General features: G+C 39.5%; 1 protein-coding gene across 1 annotated transcript in view; it reads right to left on the reverse strand.

Moving 5' to 3' along the window:
- GUCY2F (guanylate cyclase 2F, retinal) overlaps window positions 1-27,387 on the reverse strand; it is a 97,219-nt gene that overhangs the window by 53,800 nt on the left and 16,032 nt on the right. Inside the window, exons 3-7 of the mRNA XM_077988011.1 lie at window positions 20,246-20,600; window positions 18,762-18,846; window positions 14,818-14,914; window positions 10,401-10,532; window positions 1,876-1,965 (exon numbers count right to left, since the gene is read on the reverse strand). Coding sequence (XP_077844137.1) covers window positions 1,876-1,965; window positions 10,401-10,532; window positions 14,818-14,914; window positions 18,762-18,846; window positions 20,246-20,600 — 759 coding nt within the window. The remainder of the gene's footprint in view (window positions 1-1,875; window positions 1,966-10,400; window positions 10,533-14,817; window positions 14,915-18,761; window positions 18,847-20,245; window positions 20,601-27,387) is intronic.

Consider the following 27,387-nt stretch of genomic DNA (forward strand, 5'->3'; position numbering starts at 1 on the left):
TAAAAATATAAAGATGAAGAAAAACAAAGAAAATCTGAGAAACTGTTACAGATTAAAAGCAACTAAAAAGATATGACAGCCAACTAAATGTGTGAGTCTGGATTAGAAACTGATCTGTGGGAATATTAGCTGTATTGTATAAGACCATTAGTAAAATTAGAATATGGGAAGTAGTTTAGATAATAGTATTGTAGCAATGTTAAATTTTCTGATTTTGATCATTATACTGTAGTGTTTTTAGGAAGTACACACTGAAGTGTTTAGAGATAAAAGGGCATAGGGTCTACAACTTACTCTCAAATGGCTCAGAAAAATAATGTACATAAATATATAAGTAGATAATAAAAAGCAACTAGGCAAAATGTAAATAATTGCTGAATCTTTGAATTATTCTTGAAGCTTTTTGTAGGTTTGAAATTATGTCAAAATTAAAAGCTACCCCAAAAAAGATGTCATGGACACACTCTACCTTGAGTCAATACTTCTAGTGTATCAGCTGTCCCAGGTTTGGCCTGTTTTGGCTCCATAATTTGGACCTAGATTTCTGTTTAGCATCCTGGATTATCAAACCAGTGTAGAATTGTCTATTTTAGTTCTGACCTTGATCCCCCTTTTGGACTCATGTCTCATTATCTTGCCTTCATCTCCGGGCATTACAATCACGTGTAAGAAAAATACCAAATTGGCCGGGCATGATGGCTCACGCCTGTAATCCAAGCACTTTGTGAGGCCGAGGCGGGAGGATCACCTGAGGTCAGGAGTTCCAGACCAGCCTGACCGACATGGTGAAACCCTGTCTCTACTAAAAATATAAAATATTAGCCGGGCGTGGTGGTGGGTGCCTGTAATCCCAGCTACTCAGGAGTCTGAGTACTCAACTACTCAGGAGAATCCCAGCTACTCAGGAGAATCACCTTGAACCTGGGAGGCAGAGGTTGCAGTGAGCTGAGATCGTGCCATTGCACTCCAGCCTGGGCAACAGGAGCAAAACTCCGTCTCAAAAAAAAAAAAGAAAAATACCAAATCATAACATCTCTTCCTAACCTCTAGGACATGTCCTATCTTCCACAGGCCACATATCTTCCATTTCCTTTGTTTTCTCACTTGTTCAGTGCTCTGGAAGTAGTAGTTGCCTCATTCAGATTTGTTGGAATGATTTGAAATGGCCCGCTTCATAAATGTACAGCAATCTGTGATTGCCTTTTAAAATCCCACTTTCAAGAACCTGAAGGAACCCAAGATAGTATTCACAAGTCTTGTATGGACTCAGTCCAAGGAGGAGCCAAGATTTTAAAATGGCTTAGGAAGGATCATCAGTATCCTTGCCTTATCTACAGGCTGCTTTCTTAAGCAAGCCATCCAAGGTCTCCTTGAACATAATTAGTGGGATTAGGGAAATAACCACTTTTCAAATAGAAATTACCAAGTGACTGGAAAATGAAGATTTGGAATGATTATGGGATATTTACTTGATAATAGTCCTAATAGTTACCACTTGATAAAGAAGCTATGCGCCAGGAAATGCACAAGATGCTTTACGTGTATTGTCTCTTTAAATCCTCATCCAACCTAAAGGGTAGACATTAATATAACCCTTTTATAAATAAGGAAACTAAGGCTTAGGGAGTTTAGATGACTTGCCCAAGTTAATACAGCTCTTACATGGTAGAGCTGAGATTTGAGTGCTTCATGTCTCTTTGACTCCAGAGCACATATCTTTGCCATTGCATAATATGATCATGCCAACCCAGTAGCAATCCTGCAGTTTCCCTGAACTGATTTGTTAAGGGGTCTTCCTAAACAGCTCTGATGTTAGTTACTTTGGAGAACAGATTTATTTTAGTGGGAATTTACATAAATGAAGGTTTCTCATACCATTTCGAACACATCACTTGCTCTTGACTTGATGGACTTAACGTCTCCAAAATCTCCATGGGGGAGCTTTTTCAGCCACACCCAATCACCCTAGAAAGAAAAGGAGGAGAATGAATAGTGGTTAAACTTAGTTCCCAGCAGTTTTAGAAAAATGTCCCTTCCACATAAAGGGTTTATAGCTATACCAGCAATCCAAATAGACATTTTCCTTCTCTCCCACCCTCCACCTCACAGACATTCTGTATTCTGAGCTGAAATGAAGTCATGCACAGAAGTTAAACTTAAAAATTACAGTTTCTCAAGAGAGGGAAACAATTGCAGGTATGTAGACTCCAGAAAAGGAATGATACCACTCTTTGCAAAGCCTTTCTTAACTAACTGTAGGAAGTGCTAGGTCATTTCACTTTTTCATAGCTAAGTGATGTAGCACCAGGTTCCCCGTGATTAATGGTGATGGTTAGTGGTTGCAATTCCCACTGCCTTGAGGCGTCTGTGGAGGGAAACGTAGGGTGGGAGATGTAGTGTAGCAAATGTTTCCTGCATTTACCTTGATCCATTTTTCTCTTGTGGGACAGGCCATTTGTGTGTGTGTGTGTGGAGGGGGGGGGGTTGTCTTATGCTTTAGTCATAATCCAATTGGCTTAAATCTAGATTAAACATTTCTTATTTGAATGCTCAATGTACTACCATAGTAATGTGAGTAATCTAGAGTCTTCCAAAAGTCTGTTTCTGACTTATTAAGTAAAAAACTGCTATTTTAAGGCTTCTGTCAAGTTAAAAACAACAATTATTTTATTGTTTTCACTTCAACACCAGCGCCTGATAATTTTTTTCTATGTGCATAGCCTCAAGGATTCATCAGTCATAAAGCCCTATTTAGTTTCCATCCAACCCAAATTTAAAAAAATACAAACATAGATTCTTTCTTCTCCATAATAGTAATAATGCCTTACATTTGCACAATTCTCTCTACTCTTCAAAGTGATTTCACATCCATTACCTATAGCCTGGAGATTCCATTTCGGGCTGCACCAACTTGTCATCAAGTAGAGATAATAAAGCAGAGAGCTCTGTGCAGTCAAATTCCAAAAATAAAAGAGTGTAACCAAGCCGGGTGCACGCCTGTAATCCTAGCACTTTGGGAAGCCAAGGCGGGCACATCACGAGGTCAGGAGATCGAGACCATCCTGGCTAACACAGTGAAACCCCATCTCTACTAAAAATACAAAAAATTATCTGGGCGTGGTGGCGGGCGCCTTAGTCCCAGCTACTCAGGAGGCTGAGGCAGGAGAGTGGCGTGAACCTGGGAGGCAGAGCTTGCAGTGAGTGGACATGGCGCCACTGCACTCCAGCCTGGGCAACAGAGCAAGACTCTGTCTTTAAAAAAAAAAAAAAAAAAAAAAGTGTAACCACTCTCTTATCAAGGAATATATCTGGCTATGGCAGTGCATCTGGAAACCTGCCAGAGGCAAAGGCTAATGGAAGCTGCAGGCTTCTGAGTTAGTTGCCAGCACTTTGTATTATCATTTACTACCCAAGGAGCTCAAAGCCCTTTAACTAAGAAATAGCCCTCCGAGACCTTCAGCAGCTGGAAAAAACGAACAAACAAACAAACAAAACCCAACAAATGCACTGGCCAGGCTCAGTTCCCAGAGAGTTCAGAAGGGTAGTCCCAGATCAGTGCCTGCCTGCAGCAGAATGATCAAAGCATTCGATCCACTAAATCTCCAAGTGTGGTCCCTGGACCAGCCGCATTAGCATCACCTGTAAACTGGTTAGAAAGGCCAGTTCTCAAGCCCCACCCAACACTTAACGAAATCAGAAATTGTAGGGTGAGGTCCAGCAATCTGTGTTTTAACAAGTCCTCCACGCGACTCTAATACAGGTGAAAGTTTTTGATCCACCATCCCAGCCTTTGCCTTTTCCTCATATTTATGAACTCTCCTCACTCCTACCCTCTTCATTTACCTCTTACTAAGTTTCTTTCATCAAAATCTGCTCTCAGTCAGGGATCTAAAACTCATTCACAGAAGTCAGGAGGGCCTGACACAAGCTTGAAGTTTTACCCTTCAGAGAACTTTGCCCTTTAGAGGGACCAAAGGCTAAACATTAAGCTGAAAGAATAAAACTCTGTAACTGAAAATTCATGGAATCAACCAACGTGTGGGAAAGACTAGTGAACAAAAAAGCCTTCCCGGCACCTTTGCAGTTATGTTACTGAGCCCACAGGCACTTTTGTGCTAGTTAGAAAGGGTATTTTCTCTCAAATTTAAAAAATCTTAACTTTGTGAGTATATTATCATACAGCCTGTGGCAGCCCTGTGATGTTAGGCAGCACACCCTGGCTGTATACATACACATACCATACTCTCATTTATGGACACATCCCCCAGACACCAGGGAGCACATTCCACTAGCAGCATGGATGCTCTGCACATCACCAAATTCTATCTGCCCAGTGAGGCCTCTTTGTCAGCTTTGCAGTCAGGCATTAGGAGTTGGGGTGAGAAGTCGAAATTGGTCCTCTGAGAATATTAGGCAGGAGAGAAAAGCAACCTCAAGAAACTTCTGGAAAATAGTCAAGATAGTACATACCCAGCTACACATGAGTTTACCAGTGACTGTGTATGTGCATAGCTGGGAGTGCCAGTATAGATGTAGATGTGAGAAGGCTCTTCTACCACCTCATTCCAGAACTAGGCTGGGAAGCCAGAATCTCTGTGCCCACTTTGGTACCACTCACACATAAGTTGGCATATGTTACAATGTGAATATTACCCTCTTAGATGTAGTTCCCTTTTGCAGAGCACAACCTGAACATCAGTACTCACAGTCCTGACTCTGCCTCACACCTGGTACCCCATACCTTCTTCCTAGAGCCAGCCCTATTGCAAACATGGGCTAACCTTCTGTCTGGCTTATTAACTGCCACCAGCAGCTAAGCAGAGCTTTTTCCTGCCAAATCAACAAATGTGAGAGCTGGAAAGGGTCATAGGTATCCCTAACACAATCCCTTCATATTTTGATAAAGAAACTGAAAACTTAAGAGATTAAGTGATTATCCCAAGGTCAGAAAACTAGGTAGTAACAGAGCCACAGCTGACCCAAGGTCTTCCATCTCCTACTTTGTTGCTCTTTCCTCTCGTTGGGGTTTCTTTGGTTTGGGAGATTTTTGTGTGTTTGTTTTAAGATTTAAATAATTCTCACAAAGTTTGTAAGCAAATTTTTGAGTCTGTGTGCATTCTACTTCATGAATAATGAGGAAGAGGGAGGAAATGGGCAAGTTTTATCTTCACCACACATGCACTATTTGTTTTGTTTTTTTCTTCTAAGAGAGAATGATAAAATACTTCACTCATCACTCACTTTTTAATTAAGAGCAAGAAACATCAAACTCTATTCACTTAACTTTTTAGAAGTAATTTAATGTCCATCAGTTTTGAACTAAAGCCATGGTGTATTAATAAGGGGAAAGAGCACTAGATCCTAGACCTGGCTCTGCTTCAAACTCAAGGGTGGCCTTAGAACAGCCACTCAATCTGCCTGAGCCTCAGTTTCCTCACTGACAAAGCTGGACTTACTAGATGATTCCTTAGGGCTTACTAGATGATTTCTGGACTTACTAGATGATTTTTTTTTTATCTCTGATGATCTGCGATTCTGTGATAAGAAAGAAAAGACGGTTGACGGAAGGGAGGGGGCAGGGAGAGAGTTACAAGGGATGTAGAAGGTGAGAACACAGAAAAAATGCTCTGAGAAAGAGAGATGAATGGAGAGAAAGAAAGATGAGACAAAGAGGAAAACACAGGGAGAAGCAAAGAGGAAAAAGTAGTCAGAAAATGAAGAGGGAAGATGAATTCAGTGGGTTCTCTCTGAATGTGTCAGGGTTACACTGCTGCCCACCACACCTCGTCTCACCCAGACTGTAACTATTAGAGCAGATCATGACATGTCCCCACTGCATCTGCTATTCACAGCTCTTTCTGCCTGGAAGTCAGCTCATCTGGCTTTCCTTTCACATTTCAAAGGCTATCTGTGAAATGAGGGCTGATTTTCCCACATAATTCCAAAGGTTATGCATCTGTGTGTAAAATAAAGTGTGAATTTGTGAGTGTAGTACAATGTGATAGCATGTCCTAGGGAAACCTGTCTTTTGCTATTAGATATCTGCTACTCCAGGCACCTTATCTGGAAATTCCAGGTCTTCCAATGACAATTCTTATGAAAATCTGATTTATTTTAAACAGAAACTAGACAATGAGTCTTCTTTAAAACATTCCTAATAGAATACTGTTTCAGAAGACACACTACGTCTTTGTTTCATCTGTTAATTCTATTGGCTTATGTCCCCTCTTTGAGTCCTCTTTAACCTCTTTAGTCAGTCCTCTTTAGTCAGGGCAGTTTTCTAGCCTCAGCTGCCTTCCTTCACACTGTGCCATCAGCCTAATATTGACTTCACCGTGTAGGTATTATTCTCATAACACCCTCCTTTTGTAAAAATAAAGTCCCCATTTGGCCTACACCATTTAAAAATACTCATGATCTGACTGACCAATAGTCATTCTTAGCTCTCTGCCTCCTTCCAAAATGAGAAAATACCTGACAGACTGTTAAAGGCCGGTTACATACAGATGTTAATTTTTTTCCCCTTCTCAATTCTACACTATAACCTTCCAACCCCACCAAATAAAACACACCACAATTTAACACATAAATTATTCCACAGAATCAGAGAATGATAGCATATTCAGCCAGAAAAGGCCTTAGAGGTCTGTTAGACCAGCAATTCTCAACCCAGGCTGCACATATCAGAGAACTTTTTAAAAATACCAATACCTGGCCCCACCTCAGAATTGCTGAGGGTGGGGCCTGGGAGCAGGTATTTCTTAAATTTCCCCAAGGAGATTCCAGTAAGCAACCAAGGTTGAGAATTTAGTTCAACCCTTCATTTTACAGATAAAAACCAAGGTTATGGAGATTTACTTCAGAATCCCAGAGGTGTCAATACATTTCTAAAGCCATCAGTTCATTCCATTTGACATTCAAGAGCCATCTGGTTACCCTATCTTAGGTCTTTGAGAGAGTAGAGCTGACAATTCCCCAATACCTCAAGTTTACATTTGAAGCGGTTCTCCTCTTTGATTGAATTAAGTCCAAAGCAAGATCCAGAGGTTTCTGCCACTAATTTAAGTCAAAGCCCTCACATAGGCTGAACAAACATACACCATGCTAATGTTGGTGTTGAAGGCCTATAGTCCATTTGTGCTGCTATAACAGAATTCCTATGACTGGGTAATTTATAAAGAGAGGAATATATTTCTCATAGTTCTGGAGGCTGGGATGTCCAAGATCAAGGTACCAGCAGGTATGGTGGTCTGGTGAGGTCTGCTCTCTGCTTTCAGGATGATGCCTTGTTGCTACATCCTCCCAAGAGGAGGAACACTATGTCTTCACATGGCAGAATACAGAACAGCAAGCTAGCTGAAGGCTGCATTAAGCCTCTTTTATAAGAGCCTTAATATCGTTCACAAAGGAGAAGCCCTTGTGGCCTAATTAGCTCTTAATATCATCACATCAATCTGTGAAATCAAACAAATCATATGCTTCCAAAATACAATGGTAGGATATGCACAAGATAGACATTTCTATTCCAAAAGTAAGAAGTAGGCAAGAAGAAAGATGTAACAGGTCCAAAGTAAGTCCAAAATCCAACAAAACAAACAACATTAAGTCTTAAGTCTTGAGAATAATATTTGACTCCATGTTCCAATTCCCAGACACATTGGGGTGGGTGTTGGGCCCCCAAGGCCCCAGTGGATTCCACCTTCATGGCTTAACTGGGTGCAACCCATGCCACAGCTCTCACAGGTTGAAGTCAGTATGACTGCAGCTCTCCCAGACTGGCGTTGCATTCTGGTGGCTTTACAGGTCTGGGGTGTCAAGGGTGGCCATGCCCCAAAGCCCCACTAAGCACTATGCTACTGGAGGATCTTTGTGGTGGCCCTGACTCCACAGTTTTGCTGAGTACTGCCCTAGTAAGGACGCTTTGTGGTGGCCCAGACCCCACAGTTCCACTGGGTATTGTTCCAGTGGGGACTCTCTGCAGTGGCCCTGCCCCTGTGGCAAGTCTCTGCCTGGGTGCTGAAGCTGTCCAAGACATCCTTTGAAATCTAGATGGATGTATCCATGCCTCCATACCTCTTGCACTCTGAGAGCCTGCAAAGTTGGCACCACGTGGGTACTACCAAGATTTATGGCTTGCATCTTCCAGAGCAGTAGGCCAAGCCACATCTTGGACCACCTGAGTCAGAACTGGGAAGGTCAAAGAGCCCTGCACTGAAACATGGGAAGCAGAGATTTGAGTCAGCCCCAGGCGGCAAGCCCTGGGATCTCACAGGTGCCCTGGACCGCATCAGTGTCCTGGGCCTCTACTTTGAAACCAGTTCGACGCTCAAGGCCCTGGCTCTCTGGGCCTGTAAAGGGCATGACAGCTTTGAAGATCCCAAAATGTCTTTGGGGTCATTCTCCCATTCTCCCGTCATCTTGATGAATAGCATCTGGCTTCCTTCTATCCATACCAATCTCCTTAGCAAACTTTTTTTTTTTTTTGTGTCACACTCTTGGTTTTCTCTCCTAAACATGCTTTTTCATTCTTCACATGGCAAGGCTGAGAATTTTACAACTCTATATGTTCTGTTTCCCTTGTTTTTTAAAAAAAATGCATTCTGTCTTTAAGTCATTTATCACTTTTTGCATCTTACTATAAGCAGTTAAGAAAAGCCATGCAGCACCCTGAATGCTTAGATGTCTAGAGATTTCTTCCACCAAAAATCCTCATTCATTGCTCACGAATTCTACCTTCCACAGGGTCCTAGAATATGGACATAATTCAGCCAAGTTCTTTGCCAATTTATAAAAAGAATGGCTTCTTTTCCAACTTCGTTCCTCATTTCCATCTTAGACTTCCTCAAAATGGTCTTTAACGTACATATTTTTACCAATGTGGTCAATCTGTTCACGACCACTTAAGTAATCTCTAAGAAGAATCAGGCTTTCCATACAGTTCATCTCTTCTTCCAAATCCTCAACAGAATTTCCCTTACCACTCCATTCTCAGCAATGAAGACTTTTTCCAGCACTCCCTTCAAAAGTGTTCCAGCCTCTCCCCATTACCCAGTCCCAAAGCGACTTCCACAGTTTTAGGTATTTTTTTGGTAACAACTCACTGCTCTGGTACCAATTTCTGTCTTAGTCTGTTAATATTGGGTAATTTATAAAGACCAGAAAATTATTTTTTACAGTTCTGAAGGATGGGATGTCCAAGATCAAGGCACCAACAGGTTTGGCTGTCTAGTGAGGGCTGCTCTCTGTTACCAAGATGGTGCCTTGTTTCTGCACCCTCCAGAAGGGAGGAATGCTGTGTCCTCCCAGAGCAGAACGTGGAAGGGCAAATTAGCCAAACACTGCATGAAGCCTCTTCTATAAGGGCTTTAATTCAATTGATGAGAGAGGAGCCTTCATGGCCTAATCACCTTCTAAAGACCCCATCTATTTATACCATCACATTGGCCATTAAGTTTCAACACCTGAATTTTGAGAGGGACACATTCAAACCATAGTAAGGTCCCTGTCAATTATTTATCTAATGGAGAAGAGTATTCATTTGAAAAATCCAATGTGGTTGACAATCTAAAAACTCATTCTGTCCTGTTTTGGACTTTCTTTGTAGTTACTGTTGAAGTTGAGAGTGTTTGCTGCTCTTGGGAGTATCTTCAAACAAAACAAGGAAACCACACTGAGAAGGCCTCACTTAGAAGGAACAGAAAGGCAGTCTAGTTTCCCTTTTACCCCCTGCTTAACTCATTCATGCTGAGAAGAAACAGTTCATCTCTCTGATGCAAGATTTGTTCTGGTTGCCAAATTCTAGTATCTTAGATCAGGTGGTACAGGGTGGCCTCTTAAAGCTTGAAAGACAGAAACCTCAGTGGAATGAAAAGGATTTCTATTTTCAGCAGCAGAAAGTAACCTGTTACTCCAAGAGGCAGAACAGGTGAAGAAAAATAAATAACTGAATAATTTTTAAAGTCTCAATATCAGAAGTACAAGTATAGGAAGAACAACTAGAATTTGAAGAGAAGGGTACCCCAAACTCTGCCGTGCACACGCATGTCTCTAGACATCTCATTACAAACAATAGACTCAGGGAGTCATTTCTTCTATTATTATCTATATATCTTCTGGAGTGAGTGACACATTTAAATGTTTGGGTCTCAAGAACTTTTTTCTACATGCATAGTAAATATATGGAGTTAAAAGACCAGTGAAGTTATAAATAAGTAGATTTGTTGCTGAGGAAAATAATTGCCAAGAATGTCAACTAAACAAGTCCATAAGCAAACACAGACACCAAACTGGAAAGACTTGCCAAAAGCCCCAGTATTTTTACCCAAAGACTAATTACTAAATCATTGCCTCATTTTAAAATCCAAGAAAGCAGTAGATTAGACAGCTGCTAAATATCTTACTTCATAAATCGCTATGTTGGAGTTTTCATAGGTAGCTGGAGTTAGACTGCCTGAAGAAAAGGAGAGTCTTGGGAACCTCCCACTTTGGACCTCTGAGGTAATCTGGAAGCTTACACTGGCACGACTTCCTCTCTGTGAAAGGATTAGGAAAGAAAAGTTATGAACAAAATACTCATGATATAGCACAGAGCTTATCTGAATTTTCTTTTTTATTCCTAAGAAAAGAACCGTATGAGTTGAACTCTGTAAACATGAGGTTGATTGATTTTCCCTATCCTTCTGAACTTTTTTTCTTTTTTAGTTCAGGGTTGGTACCTTGTTTAACCACCATGTAGCACCAAAAAATTATAAAGGTGCTTCCATCTCCTAGAGAGGATTAAAATTATAGATGGGGGCAAGAAAGAATGCCAGTCATAATTTAATCTGGGACCCTCACTTTATAGACAAAAAAGTAAGACCAAAAAAAGATAAAATAAGTTTCCTAATATCATACAGCTAGTCAATTGTTTAGTTACAAGAATTATTGTTTATAAAAATCTAACATTAAAAAAAGTCAATAGCAGACCTAGGACAGCATCCCACCTTGCTGACTCTCAGGAGTGGCTCTTTTTGTGATACTATCCTGAATGGCATCCTTCTTTGTGCAGGTAAAATTAATGGCAGAGGGATCCCAGAAAGCAATAATAGTAGAGAGTGAGCAGATCACATGCCTATATATAATTTATGAGTCTGATGCTTAAATGGGTCAAATTCTCTATTCCTTGATTTTTGAAGTTGCACACATAAGTCTGGTAGGAAAGGGCTGGGAACTGCACAGTTGAATGACAAGAGGAAGAGTTACCTGCAATCTGTGTTAACCTTTAAAATTGAACCTCTGTATCTTCAATTGAACCAGTAGACTTATTTCACATGAAGACATATAAATCAACAGGTTCCTCATATTCTCCATACCTCCAAATGTGCCTTTCTTAGAATTAAAGCAATCCAGAGCTAGTAGTTACATTTTGGTATTGTCTAGGAGTGCCCCCACCCTCAACTCCAACATCCCTGTTTTATAATTAGGAAACAAAGACCTAGAGAGGTACATAGGGACAGGGACAAAAATCTTGGTGTTATATCTGATCCTGTGCTCTCTCTACAACTACATTATGCTTTATTTTACTTTGCTTGCCAATAAAAATTAATCTTAACTACTTCCCAACACTCTACCCCTTAATAGTCTTTGATCAACTAAAGATTACAGCTGAGTTAGCCCAGAGTTAAGCTCCTTCTATGAAGACTATCACAAAGTTCCAAGACAATGGTAAACTCCACCCAGCCCCCAATGTGCTGAAATCTCAACAGCTCAAAATTCAGACAAGATGGAAAACTTGACTCTTCACATAACCCCAGCATCAACCTGAACACTCCCCAACAGAGCAAGGTCAGGGAGGAATCTACTTCCCTTTCATTCTTTATTTTCATATCTCAGCAGGAGTACCTAGATCTGTATATTGAGATATAGACCTCTCCATGAAGGGCAAAGGAGAAAGCAAGGGAATTGCCAAAATCCACACACATTTTGACTTCAGCTTCATTTTCTTCTAAAAACTTCCTTTCCTAACCTGACTTCTCCTGACCTGCCAATTTTTCTAGACGGAATTAATTTTATATTCACTAAGAGTTTACACTTTCAGACATTCCATTTGGATGGAATTCTTGGCTTGGCTTCTTGACTGATTAGGCACAGCCAGCTGCAAGTTTGTGACTACACAGCAATTAAGGAAAATGTATGCTTCCCCTATCTCTTCCCATCAGAACCTCTGATACAAGCCAAATGCCAAAAGGGATCTGGAGGCCAAGAGCTATGTTCTTCTAGGGTAATGCCATCCTTTTCCACCTGGGCCAAAATAGTAAAAAGATAAAATAAAATAAAACAATTTTTTTTTCAATTTACAAAAGAACATTGCCTACTATAAGGCTACCAATCCCTTATAACAGTATACCAATCCCTTAGTAACAGTAATAGTCCCGTTACTATTCATTTTTCTCACTCATGTGGTAAAAAGTGATGACGTTTTATTCTCATCTCAAAATTTATGCACAAGTGAAAAAAAAACTATCAGGATGAGCAAGATTTTAAAACCCTAGGTACTTTGTTTACCTGAAGGTAGCACTGCTCAGCTATTTATGGTGACTTTGTGAGGCCTGGTATGCTTTAGTCACCCAAATATGGTTTATGTCTCAGTACAAATGAGAGGAGGAATAGGTGGAGGTCTTATAGACTACACTGGACTATTGCAAATCCTATACAAATTAAAGCCTCATTCAGCCCAAAATTGAGCTCTGTGTATCATTTTGATATGTTAGAGCTAAAACATCTAGGCAATTGATATGAACTGTCATTTTGACATGGATACCACCAAAGAAGTGGGGATTTTACAAATAGGTTTATTGCTTTTGACTGAAACTTTACTATATTTTGCTACATTTAGACAATAACTTCTAATCATCTACTTTTACTACTGAACATCCATTTCTGGATAAAACATCTTGTCACAAAAGTGAATACTTTTTTCTTAGTATTGGGTTACATATTAGTATTGCTTCAGAGCTTGTATTTCAACATCTATACTTTCTACTTAAAGCAGGAAATTTTATGCGAGGCATACTGAGTATGGCAAATCCAGACAAATTCCACTACCATGAGTCCTAGGGTCCTTTGGTGGCTCCAAAAATGGGGACTAATATCAATAAATTTTTATGCCACAAGTGTGGAGTGTAGGCTTCAGCCACAGTGACAGTTTTGGCTTTCAGCAATACATTTCCAGGAACACAATATCAACCTTACGAAAAGATCTGATGATTTAAACAAGTAAGAATTAGGGTTATAATTGAAAATTAAATCAAACAGCTGAACAACTAATTTGACTCCAACTGCTCAGGGTAGTACCATGTAAATCCATTCTTACCCAGCCAACTAACTAAATATACCCTTCAATTTCACATTCGGGCAAAATACCAGTTTGGTCACTGAGATAACAATTAATTATCAAATCTGGCACAGTTGTGTAGCAAGAGTAAATGGCACATGAAGACAATATAAGGTGTTTGTATACTCTTCCTATATCCACTACCATACTATAAATTACAGACTAGTGTCTTTACTGTGGCTACATATACTAGCACAAGGAGACACACTAGCTAGCTTTGACAGTACTCTTCCCCACATGTTCTCTTCTCCAAGCTTCTATTTATGCTGTTTCCTCTGCCTAGGATGCCTCACCTATGGGGCCAGATAGGTAATATAAAGAGGTGAAATATGCTGAGTATAAGACAATATAGAGTGGTGGGAATTGTATCAAACTGCAAAGAACATGCCTTTTCCACAAAACACAACTACTACTGAGTTATAGCCAATTGTCAGAATGAGATCCAAGGTTGACAGATCTTCCAACTTTTAAAGAAAACTCAGAAATCCAGATTTTTATATGTAATTTCATAATTTCAAAATTCTGGCTTTTTTTAATAGCTGTGAGGGTGAAACAAAGGTGGTTACCAGTTTGTGACCTAAACAAACCCTATCCTTCCTTCATTAAGACTCAGTTTTTGTGCTGAGTTTCTGAAAAGCCTCCCTCCACTGATCTGCCTCCTCTGAAGTTCTACCACACTCTAGTTTCTTTGTACAACATGGCGTCTCTCTTGTGTGGTATGATTTGTCTCTCTAACTTAACTGCAATCCTCTTGAAATCTGGGACTACATGTCATCTTTCACAAAGCCTAGCCCCAGGGGTAGGACATAGTAGCAGGCCTTTAATGAAGATCACCAATTACATTACAATCACAACCAGTGAAGACCTTTTGGTGAAATGCAACTCTCTTTCACTAGTTGATTAATTCACCAAACTTTTACAAGCACCTACTATATTATAAGCATTATGTTAGGCTAACATTTTAAAAGATATATTGCTGCCCTTGAAGAAATAACCATCAAATGTTGAGTCCATATATACAAAGAACTACATTAAGTCAAAGCTAAACTACTGCTCAAAGTGCACTGCATTCACTTGCACAACAATGTTCTAAGGCTGCACTATTTAATAAAAATGTAACATGAGCCATATATGTAATTTTAAGTTTTCTAGTAGTCACAATTAATAAAAGGAAACAGGTAAAATTAACTTTAATAATATACTTTAACCCAATATATCTAAAATATTTAATTTTGACATTTAATTAACTTTGTAATTGTTTAAATATTTTTTTAAATTTAATAAGATATTTTACATGTTTTTGTACTGTCTTCTAAACCCACTGAATATTTTACTCTTATAGCATATCACAATTCAGACTAGCCACACGTCAAGTGCTCAATAATTATCTGTGGCTTGTGGCTACCATATTGGACAGGGCAGCAAAAGAAAAGGATACGCCTTACCTTACTGCCAAAGTGGGGGTTGATAAACGTTACATCCTCCAAAGTCAGTAGAATTCTATTGGGTCCTTTGATCAACTGGATTTTATTTATACGACGCCTAAAACAAACATGAAATCAGAGGGTCACAAGGGACTGGGTGTTTTGGCAAAGCCAGGGTTAATTTGCCCTAAGATAACAGTTAAAGAATATTCAAGGTATACAAAATAATTGGGAGGATAATCACACATGGATTTTTACCATAGTACCCACAGGAAAAGAAGGAAGCCACCCCGGCCCGCACAACTTGCAGTTACAAAGACCAAAAGAGAAAAATTAAAATGCTCTTGAAGATGCATCAAAAGAGAGGTGCGAAGGCACTACATGGGAATGGTATCTCAGGCTAATAAAATGGTGATCCCACATCAAGGGCACATTCATAACAACACGTCTGAATACATTTAAGGAACTCAATACTCTTTCTCATATGCCATAGTATTTATCCTGATAATACCAGGGCCAAGAATCATTAATCTCCATTTTATAGACAAAAACACATTAGAGAAACAAAACAAAATTGAGCAAATTGGCATGAGATCCCCTAGCCTGAGGCAGAGCTGGAACTTGAATCCTTGCTCCCTGGCTGTGGGCCCAGATTTCTGCCCATAAGACGCTTGTCTTGTAAAGTTGCCAAAGCAACAGGTTGAAAAGTGGAAAAATTCAATCAGTTGGTTGCTTTGTCTACATGATTCCAAACAAGTAGGCTGACTGAGTTTTCTTCTTTTACTGAATTGGTCTCTTGTCTGAGCATTACAGACACAGTTTAAACCTGATTCTCTCTAAACATGCCCATTAATTTGTAGTGAATGTAATTATTTTCTACAAATCAATTACTAGACACACAGGAGTTTATGATGTGTACTCACACAGTCAGGTAGGTCTGACTGGGCAACTTGAAGACCTGGAGGGAATCTTGATTAGTCGGTATGCTCGTTTTGTTGTTTTGTCTTGGGGGCTCTGACAGCTACAATTTGGCTTTGCTTTTTCCATAACCCCATAATGGTTACTCTGTGGAATGTGTTAAAGCCAAGAGCCATCGTGGAGAAAACAACCACTGAATCAAAATGCTTTGTCAAGTTGCTTTAAGAAGTTTACAATGTCACTGTAGCTTTAAGTATCAGCAACTCAGTTTTTCTCAGTGATTCCACTGGTTTGTAAACAAACAATTAATGTGTTTCTAATTGTCTGCCAACAAACATGTCCCTTATCACTGTGGGAGCTGCTGCCCTGCAGAGAAAATTAAAAGAGCCCTGTAGTGGATTCTTGGGTACAGCACATGAATCTTTTGGCAAAGTAAAGCATCACTCCCTAACTCATCTGTTTCATATGTGTGGTGAATTGTCTTAAAACAGGCACACCTGTAAAAATAATCATGCTACAGAGTACACTCTAGTAGAAAGCAAACTGGACTCCCAGTCCAGAGATCTGGGATGTGGTGCAGATTCTGTCATTAATTAGCCAGGTCCAGGTGACCTTGGATAAATAATTTAACCTCTGCATGGCTCAGCGTCCTCATCTAGCAGGATAATAGTCCTTGCATTACCTGCTTTATAGAGTTGTTTTGAAAATCAAATCAGATAATGTATGTGAAAGTGCTCTGAAAAGCATAAAGCACTATGAAAGTATGAGGGCTCATTATTATCATTATCATCATTAGTATAACAAAGCACGGGAGAGCTTTATAGAAAGGCGATGCAATCTGGTTCCGGAGGAGTAGGGAGAAAGGAGGAGTTCAAAGAATCCTTTGTTTTGGGGTGGTTGGGTTCTTTGCATGTCTTTCTTTCTGAAAAAAAACTTAAACAATCAAAACATACAGAAAAGGAAGGAACAGAGAGTTACTCTCCTGCAAGTAATCACCGTCTATTACAGAATCTCATCAGCCGCTCAGCTCTTCTGATTGCAGCCGTGGTGGGCAGAGAGAGGGAGGAAGGCAGCAAAGAGGGGGCATCTTTTGTGCTTTGTTAGCTGAAGAACCAAGGACCAAGTGAGTCTGGGAAATGATGTACCTCTTTCCCATCTCTGAGTTTTCTGTGACCACTTGAAGTACCAATTGTCTCAAACTCATTTTCCTCTCCAATCATTTTCCTCTCTAATCAGGTCCCTCTCCAATAATTTTCCTCTCCAACCTTTGCCCTTCAGCCCACAAGATTCAAACAAACCCCTCCCCACTGTTTTTGTTTTTTTTTTTTTTCTTTTTTCCTTCCTTTTCCAAGAATTGCAGACTAGGCTCACTCAAAGCGCAAAGAACCAGTCCATACGGTGAGAAAGATGAGTGAGAACTGTCAGTTGGGGGGTTGACAAGTAACATAAACAGCTGAGTGACTACATTTTCCACACTGCCATGGGATGTTTTGGCATTAGGTAGACAGAGTCTGTTACTCCTCAAATTTCTCTAGACAGGGAAGCTTTTTGATTGGATAGAGTTTATTTTTGCTAAGTATCTAATGATGTTAATTAAATACTTTATTCTTCGGCAGCAGCTAAGTTAAAGATATTGAATTTCTATTCTTAGCAGGAATATATCCCAGTTACAGAAATTAAAAGAAAAACTTCCTTTGAACTAGTGTCTTTATCAAGTGTGTTTTAACAATTCATAAGCTACCTACGACTCTGTGTGACTTTATCAAATTTCTAATACTGGGGAAATTTAATAATAGAAGTTTTTCACAGCTATGCCAACATTTTAAACACTAAGAGTAACACCTGTTATGGTTTCAATCCAGGATTTCACAGACTTATTAAAATATCAGAGCTGGGAAGGCTCTTAAACATCATCTAATCCAATTTCTTCATTGTGCAAATGAGAAAATTCTGGCCAAGAAAGGTTAGGTGGCTTGCCCAAGGTCACACAGCTATTTAATACACTATAGAAATTTTTTCGTAGAACTCAACAAAATAGCCTCACTCTATTCCCTACCAATCCAGGCCATATTGTTGTCAGGACCACCCTTACTAAGAGGTGACAATGATGTGGTTTGCAGGGTGGCAATGGAAAAATGAGATGGCTATAATTTATTTTATTTTTCACTTTCCTCCAATTGTTCTAGTATGGAGAGGGTCCAAGTGTTAAAATGCAAAGTTTCTAAGAAACAGCTGTCATGTTAGGCCATCTTCAGCCACTTATCCCTGGTTCTGTAGTACCTCATTAGATTATTTGGTCATGTACTAAGAGATCTGAGGGAGGAAGGCAAAACTTGATGATAATAAAGATGTTGATGGTTAGACAGGATAACTTTTGCCCAAGGAAGCAAGATGGCAGAAATCTGGAATGTGATACCCTGGACAAAAGGCATGAGTATCAAAGTGAAGATCCTGAGCTTCCAACAATCAGCAAGAGAGTTCCTTATTCTTGGGAAGGGGTTGAGATTTTACCATTTATTGAGCACCTACTATGAGTCACATACTGTTCTAGGTGCTTTACTTATTTTAGTTTACTTAATCCCCATTATAGTCCTATGAGTTCATACCATTATTCCTAGAGCTTGGATTTTAGCAAAGTCTGCCTAATTCTTGAAATTCATTAAAATATCTCAATTCCATTCCCTATCATCACATATCATTTGGGCAAGGAGATGGTTACAGGAGACTCTGCTAGGAGAAAGGAGAACAAAGATAGGGAGTACACAGGCCCTAAAGTACTCGTTCTCTTATTTCACCATTGTGTTGAGAGCCAGATCTATTCACAGGCAACAACACTGACAACACAGCTGAGGAAGTTATTCTTGGCATCATGAAAACACTTCACTCTAAATGGGGCCTGTAGGAATGGTAAACCACTGTGGAAAAAAGAAAATCAGTGGGTCATGTAATGAGGCAATTGTAATGAAACAGGACTTCCTGGAAATCAATATTAACAAGGCTATTATGGGCTTGTATTTTTTTATATACAAAAAGAACAAAAAATGTACCTTATAAAGTAAGCAAATCCATTAATAAACAGCAGGGCTATAAGCAAAGTAAGGCAGACCATCATGGCAAAGGCAGCATCGATGCCTGCAGAGAGTGAGAGGAAGAGGAAGAATGGCATTATCAGAGAGAGGCAGTAAATAAAGGGCACCGCAGAGTGACTCCTCATGCTTTCTGGTGACTCTAAAATCAAGCCACATCTACCTAACCTAATTCCATTTTTTCTCAGCACAGTCTGTCTTGTTGACTTTATGGACACAGAAAGCAATTTCACTGTTCTGAAGCAAAACCACTCACCACTCTGACAATAACAAATCACATGAATTAAGGCTTACCAGAGTGTTTCTTTGGAGGAAAAAGTCCACGAATGGAAAACTTTGAGTACCTTAATTTAAGTTGGACAGCAATAGAGTTCTTGAGAATAAATATGTTATCTCACCTGTGAAGGGTAAGTATTACCTTGCCTTCATAAAATAAAAGGCCTTTTTAATTCACCTGAGCCCATAGACCTTGCAAGTTATAGATGAAAAACACAGAACTTCTCCTTCAAGGGTGAGGGTAAGTCTGGTTTTGATAATTAGTGTTTTCATCAGAATGTAAATTAGCCTCCATAAAATCTAAATATTTGGATAGATTAGTAAGATTTTTGAGGGAAATATGATGTGAGTGAAGACGTAGCTGGATATATCATGCTAAAGCAAAGTAGAAATCAAAGCCCCTTTCAAATAGATGCATTTGGTTTTAAGAGTATGGTATACAGTTGCATAATAATATGGGTCCTTCCAATGATCCCCTCTGGCTCTCAGAGATTTGACCAAGTTTCCCCTCTTCCACAAGCTAGAGGAGTTCCACCAGTCAATCAAACTGCAAGTATTTACTGGATACCTACTGTGTTGGGCAGTTGGACACCATAAAAATTATTAGCTATGGTCCCTATCCTCAAAGAGCAATATATTTGGGAGTGGGGGTGGAGACAAAATCAGTACACAAGAAACAATTGAAAAGCAATTTTGTGCTAAGCTGTGAGGCACAAACTTTTATTTCAATGGGAGTTCAGAGAGGAGAGAGTATAGACATGGTATTTCTGTGGTGGGACCTGATTGGCAGGATTTGGAAACATCAAGGGATGGATAGGGGACCTTGAAAGCAGGAGAAACAATCATAGGTCATAGCCTACAAAAGAGCAAGAAGAAGGCTAATGTCTTCCTCTTTTTAGAGTAAACTCTTTGGGAAAGAGTGGGATTCTTTTTAAAAAGAGTGGTGGGGAGGCTTTTAAATTGTGGATGATTATTCAGGGCTGCAAAGTACCTCTCATTGTTCTTATTATTTTAAATTAACTAGATAGAGTGCCAAGAGGTGTACGTCACTCGAATGCAAATGACTGATTTTATGCATGTTTCAATATTAAAATACGCCTTCTCCTAAAGAGGTTCCCTTGTAACCCAAGCTGAGCCAAATTGACTACTAGCGATTTTCCATTCCTTACCTCCATGGCAGATCTTCCCTTCTGCAAACCAGCATTTTGCATCTGCTCTAGGGGGCCTGCCACCAGGGAAGTGAATAGGGATCCCTCCGAAACGTAGCAGCTCCATTTCCATGTCCACAGTGTAGGTGCTATGGAGTTCCCATTCTTTCCAGTTGGTGTCCAGGATTACATATTCTGAAATTCCATTTCCATTTGAATCTGTCCTTATCAACTGGTTGAATCCATAGAACTGCATGTTTCTGGAATGCTGAACCAGGCTGGCAGCACCAGCCTGTCCATTTTCTTTCGTAGCATTATTCATGGCTTGTGCGATAAAGTAAATTGAATTGTAGATGGTTCCAAACAACGGTGAAACCTATTTTTAAAAATTACAATTATCTTGAGCCCTGGTCACCCTAGAGCAATCTCAGAGTATATTCTAAGCCTGTGTTCATTATTATGGTCTGCACGTCTGAGTGAAGTAGAGCTATGAAGACCCAGAGGAAAAAAATTGTTTCTAAGGACTTGCTCAGTTTCTCCCCTGAATTTTCCTGTTTTTCTCCCCCAGGCCGTCACATCTTTAAATATATCAAATATGACAATTTTATGAGCAAACCAAGTCATACACAATATATTTTTATGCTTCTAAACTAAGAAAATGATTTAGAATTATAAAGGGCACTTAAGAAAAACAACTATAGAATAGACAAGGGGAATTCAAAGGAAATATGCCAGGTTAATTACTGGTGCACTGTGCATGGTAAAATCATTTTGCTGGCACTACTGGAGTGGTAGGTGTGTGTGGAAAGACTGTAAATAATGTGTCTCCACAGTCCATGTCTGTATCCTGTCTTAGTTCAAAACGGCTATTTTTCTGGACACATGCTCCCCAGAGAAAGTGAACATTAGAATTTAGTTTTAAACACATACCTACACATACACACTCACATGTATGCACACGCAAACATCCACCCTGACACATACGCACCCAGCTATCTGGAACCAAAGTTTGCAGAGTATAGAGAATATGAATTTTAGTCAGAAAACCTATTGGTGTGCAAAGTGGCAAAGCTTCGACTTAAAACAGTAGGACTGCTAGGGTGGATAGCATAACTATGCCTGCTAAATAAATATGGTAAAAGCAACAATGTTTTTGTATACTATGCCCAGATGCACTGCCCATTAACCTTGTAAGTTTGTTTTTGTATAAAATCTTGTATCTTTTTTCCAAAAAGGTAGAGGATGAGAAAACAATTCCTCCCTTCTCTGTACCTCCCCCCACATGGCCCCTCACACACGCGGCCATGGCTTCATGGTTTTCCATGTCACTTCATTTCTAGGATGGAGTTCAAGAAAGCTATGGTCATGCCATTTTTCTGAGCATCAGGGAAAGCTGATACTTGCTACTTTGGTTTCACAAGGTCTAGAAAGCTAAGCTCCTGTAACAACCTTCATGTGAAAAAAAAAGGGCTTAAAATGGAGTGAATCATTTTTTATTAGAAATAAAAGTCAAGATGCAGAGAGGTGTAGCAGATAGCAAGACACTGCCATGTCCTGTTAATGTAGAGTGGGGGTTTTCAACACCAGCTGCACGTTAGAATTACCTGAAGAGCGTCAAAAATAGCAGTGCCAAACCCAACCCAGACCAACAAAAAGAGATGCTTTTAGTTTGATACTCCAGTAATCAGCATTATTGAAAGCTCCTCAAATATTCTAATACGCATGCAGGATTTTAAGACATCAGTATAGAAGATGATACCCTGTCCTGTGATCAGTGCCTAATGCCAGAATGTTTGAGAAAGTCATTTATCAGCTTTCTCTGTGCTTCCGTTTCTTCCTCTGTGAAAAGAGAACACAGAATCATGAATGTCTAAACTTTAGAAGTCATCTTGTCTAACTATCTTACATTATAGGTAAGAAAGGGAGACACAGAGAAGTTACATGATCTGTCAAGTTCACATACCTGAGCATAAAATAAGGAGTAAAATCAGGTCTCCTGTTTCTCAGTTTAGCATTCTTTATTGGAATATATGTCCCCTGTGGTCCCTTCTGGCTCTGAACTCCTGTGAAAATTCCTAATACTTGGTATAGTTCAGGGACAAAATTTAGCTTGTAGACATTTTCATAGCCTGTTTAAGGGTTCTTATTCATCTCGCTGACCTCTCTCTTCACGTTGGAGTGCCCCAAAACTCAGTCTTTGGTCTTCTTCTCTGTCCACACTAACTTCCTTGGTGATCTCTTTTGTTCTCGTGGCCTTAAGTACTAGATCTATGCCATAATTCTCAGATTTATACTTCCAATTCAGACCTATAGCCTAACTTCCAGATTCATATACTCAATTGCCTACTTTTATATCTCCACTTGGATGTTAAAAATCAACATACCCAATGTTGAACTCATGATATTCACCCCAAATCCTCCTGATCCATCTACAACTAGTCTTGTCAATCTATGTTAATAACTACTCCATTCTTCTAGTTGTTCAGGCCAAAACCTTGCCGCACATAACAGAGCTAACTACTAGCAGAGCAGAAATCAATACCTCAGTCTCCAGAGGGTTTTATTCCAATGATCTTCCTTCATCACTCTGTCTCAAGATGTACTCTGTAGAAATAGATCATGAATGGATGGCATGTGCTGCCACCAAGGTATCCACACTTAGTTGCCTAGCGCACGCTGAGCTCCCTTAAGAGGTTTTCACTAATTCCCCCTCCTGACATTCTTGGATGCTCTATTTGATTGTCTTTGGAATTTCTGCAAAACCCTGACTGTTTTCTGGGGGCTTTGGTAGGTTATGACAATAAGTGAAGGATGGAAAGTGGAGTATAAAATCAATACTAGTAAAACAAGTAAGTGAAAAAAAAAAAAAAAAAAAAACAGGGCAGCAAGCTCCTGAAAGCAAACAGAATGCTAGTGTTCTGTTTTGAAAGGCACAGAGCCTTCTGGGAAAGAAAACTGCATCTACCTACAGCCAAAAGTGAAGATTAAAACTCAAAAACAACATTCCCAACTCTGAGTTTCTCCAACACACTGGGTTTTCAGCTGGCCAGGCTGTGCTAGCTTTTGTGCTCTGATTGACCTATTGGAGCTGACTGACAGAAACTCCCCAAGATGACTGAAACTGAAGCCTGTTCTTCAGGATTCTCTAGCCTAGACAACACATGTACTCACAGCCACAACACTATGGTAGAAAGACTTATAGCATAGCTATAGTAACAGCATTCACTTGCAAAAGAGGGGCTGTCACAATGGTCCACTGTCACTTCGAGGCCTTGGAGTTGTGCTGTTAGTTGGTTTGAGTTCCTGTTTCACCCATTGTGCCCTTCAGCAAAGGGAATTGCCTCTTCCCATACATCAAGGGCATACTCTGTTGGCATCATTCACAAAAGGTCTCTAGTTGCACTTGCCACAAATAATGAGAAAGAGAAAAGGTAAAAGGTGGAACACGGGAAGAAGAAGCATTCTCTACAGGCCTCTATCCAGCTTCTCACTGAAGCTCCAAAAAAGTAAGACAGAATTAGCGGGAACTTCTGTCAGAGAGATGATCTTGTTGACATCGCAGTCCAAAATGGTGAGACCACTGATGACTAAGCCTATTGTTTTTGCCTACTCTATAGACCTGAACCTGAAAGAATTAATTATGAATGATAATTAAAACGTATCACTGGTTTTTATTCTGTTACTTTAGATAGCTCTACCCTAGGCTTTTAAAGTTTTTATCCAAGAGAATAAGGTTTGGATCAGGAACAGTAATATCTGAATTTGTTCAGTATAATGGTTCGTGCTGTTGTTAAGTTGACTACCATCAGTTCAGATTTACTGTGTCTGAGAAGACACAAAACCGGCTTCCCAAGAATTTTGTCCTCAGAAGTGTACATTAAAACATGCCTAGCTTGAAAAGCCATCACTTGAAGGACAAAATGGCACATCAATTATGAACAAAAAGTCAGGCACATGCACAGATCAAGAAACCAAATGATAATTGAATTCTTGTTATTAAAGGCAGTACCTCCAATAATGCATGATCTCAACCCTTGGGCATAGCCAAGAGATGGATAAAAGACCAATGTGTTTGATGTGATGCACATCAACACAAAACCCTTGTTTTGTATAGAATGGGGTAGAAAGACAATCTTAGCCACTGTGAGCTGCAGGCAACCTTTTCTGACAACCTTGTTTGGTGTGCCCCATTCTGGAATGTTCCAGTCCTAAACACATCTGCTGCAGCCTAGCATCCCCCTGCCAGGCACCCATATTTAGGGTAATGGAAAACAATAGCAATAACGAGCATAAGGTCCCCAAGTTTGCTAAGAAATCCTAAGGATTTCCTTTGCTTAATCAAATAACTGTACATTTGAAAAAATATCCAAAATGTGTGTTCCAGCCATATATATTTGTGGCCAATAGAATTTAACTGAAAACAAGCATTGGGAATACAGTGAAAAGGAAGAATGCAAGCATCAAACCCTAATTCAGAAGTCTAATTGGTGCCAAATTTTAAAGGTACAAAGTTATAATCCTTGCCCAATCATCCTGAGACCAAATTAGGAAGTTCATCACTGGTGTGCCCACCCCTCAAATCTCTCTATTCTGATTTATTGTTCTCTTTTCACAGGTCCTCATAAGGTCCTAGTACCACCTACATTACAGGAAAACAATTCAATAAATCTATTCAAATCAAAGTATTAGTCACTTAGCAATGTTACTTTGCCTGAGTAAAGCATTGGCATTAGATATTATTAGCACAGTGGAATAAAACACAAGCCTAATGTGTGGTTAAATGATCAGGATCTGGTAGCAGCCTTGGGTTGGAATCCCAGCTCTGCCACTTGCCAGCTGTATGACCTTGAGCAAGTTACCTTGAGCCTTAGTTTCCTCAACCACAAAATGTAGATGTTAATATATCTAATTTGTAGGCGTTATCTGAGGATTCCATTGGATCATTTATGTAAATGACCTGGTACAGAGTAAACACTGAATATACAACAGCTGCTATTGTTTGCATTTCAGAAGAGGAGCATAGGGCTCTGGTAACATCATCCTGGAAGTATAATGTTCAAGTCCCTTGTCCTAGTTTTGAACTGCTGACCAAGAAGTACTAGAGTCCCAATTTTAGATCCAATTTCCTTAGCACCTGAATGGAAAAACTGTTCTCCTTCATTGGGGGAAAGATCTCATTTCTATTTTGATCTCTATTATATCCCCTGCAGAGTGCCTGACCCACAATAATAATAATAATAATAACTTTAATAATAATAATAATGGCTAACATTAATTGAGGGGTTATCAGGTGCCAGGCAAACTATGTAGTGTGTTCATTCATTTAATCCTCACAAGAACCCTGTTAGGTAGGTACTATTGTTATTTTCAATTTTTAAAATGAGGAAAAGAAGACATAGAGAGCTTAAATAAACTTGAGGCAGTCTGCCTTCAAAACCCATGATCTTAACCTTCATATTAAGTCTGAGCTTAATAAATACTTACTAACTTAATTAATAGGCTTTGGTGAACTCAACAGTAAAATAATATCACATGCACCCTTTCGTGACTTATTTTTTCCTTTATGACTTTCCATATTCTTCCTGATTAAATGTAATGAAATCAAGATTTTTTTTTTACTTCACTCTCTTTCTCCTCTCAAACATCACTCTCAAACAAAGAGAACAAGGAACAGAAACACTAAATCTCCATATCTAATGGTATCAGGAAACATATGTAACCCTGTACCACAGAATCTGAAAATAAAAATTTGCTACAAACATGGCAAGTGATTTAGCAAAGTGGAGAACAGTCAAACCTAAGTGCCTGCAGAGGGGAATTATTGATAAGCAACAAGCAGATCTGCCCCGTAAGAATCCTGGAAAGACTTAGTAATTACAACCACCAAGTACTGTAGAAGTGAAGGTGAGGCCAAACACTAAAAGAGGAAGAGCTCTTTGAATGTCTGCGTAATAAACATGTAGACATCCCCCATACCCGCCTCTACTGGGAGGTGCAGATGTCTACAGGAAACAGATTAAATTGATTCAGAGTAGCTCCAGAGCTGGGGCACTAGACAAAAAAGAAGTTGGAAATGAGGTGGAGCACAAAAAAACAGTGATGGAGTTAAAGTTTTCATTCTTTTTTTTTTTTTTTTTTTTTTTTGAGACAGAGTCTGGCTCTGTCGCCCAGGCTGGGGTGCAGTGGCCAGATCTCAGCTCACTGCAAGCTCCGCCTCCTGGGTTTACGCAATTCTCGCGATTCTCCTGCCTCAGCCTCCCGAGTAGCTGGAACTACAGGGCCCACCACCTCGCCCGGCTAGTTTTTGTTTTGTTTTGTTTTCTTTTTTGTTTTGTTTTTTTTTTTGTATTTTTTAGTAGAGACGGGGTTTCACCGTGTTAGCCAGGATGGTCTCGATCTCCTGACCTCGTGATCCGCCCGTTTCGGCCTCCCAAAGTGCTGGGATTACAGGCTTGAGCCACCGCGCCCGGCCAAAGTTTTCATTCTTAATGGTGAGAATCCCAGTCTCCTCCCAACATTGCTTCTGGAATACTGACAGCTATGATTATGACTCCCGAGAAGATTAGAAGACTCTTCTCTGAAGAAAAAGACTACCTCAAAAGCCAAGGCATACAGATATTGACCAAAAGAAGCAAACAAAAAGCAACAGGTTAGCCAATTGCCCTGTACTGAAGCCCACTTGTCAATATATCCATCATGCACATAAACCTTCAAATCTGCGGACATCTAAGGAAAACTTTCAACATGAAATAAAAACATGAAAAAATAGGAACTGAGGAAAAAACAGATAAAATAGAGAGCAGAAGAAAATGTCAAAAGAACTATAATGAGTTCCTCAGTGAAATAGGAAAAATACTGTATTGATAAAACAAAAGCAGAATGCTATTAAAATAATCAAACAACAAGAATGAACTCTTGGAAATTAAAAACATAAGTAAATCATTCTTAAGAATTAGTAAAAGTGTTGGAACACAAAGATGAGAAACTCTCCCAGGAAGGAAAACTAAAAACAAAAATATGGACCATATAAGATAAATAATAAGACAATTAAAAGATCAACCAAGGACATCTTATATCTTACATATCTCATAGTATTTCCAGAGAGAAGAAAGACAATGTTCTTCAAGAAATTAACAAATAAACAAGAGAAGAAAATTTCTCAT

Source organism: Macaca mulatta, chromosome X (assembly GCF_049350105.2).
Source record: "Macaca mulatta isolate MMU2019108-1 chromosome X, T2T-MMU8v2.0, whole genome shotgun sequence".
Lineage (NCBI taxonomy): Eukaryota > Metazoa > Chordata > Mammalia > Primates > Cercopithecidae > Macaca > Macaca mulatta.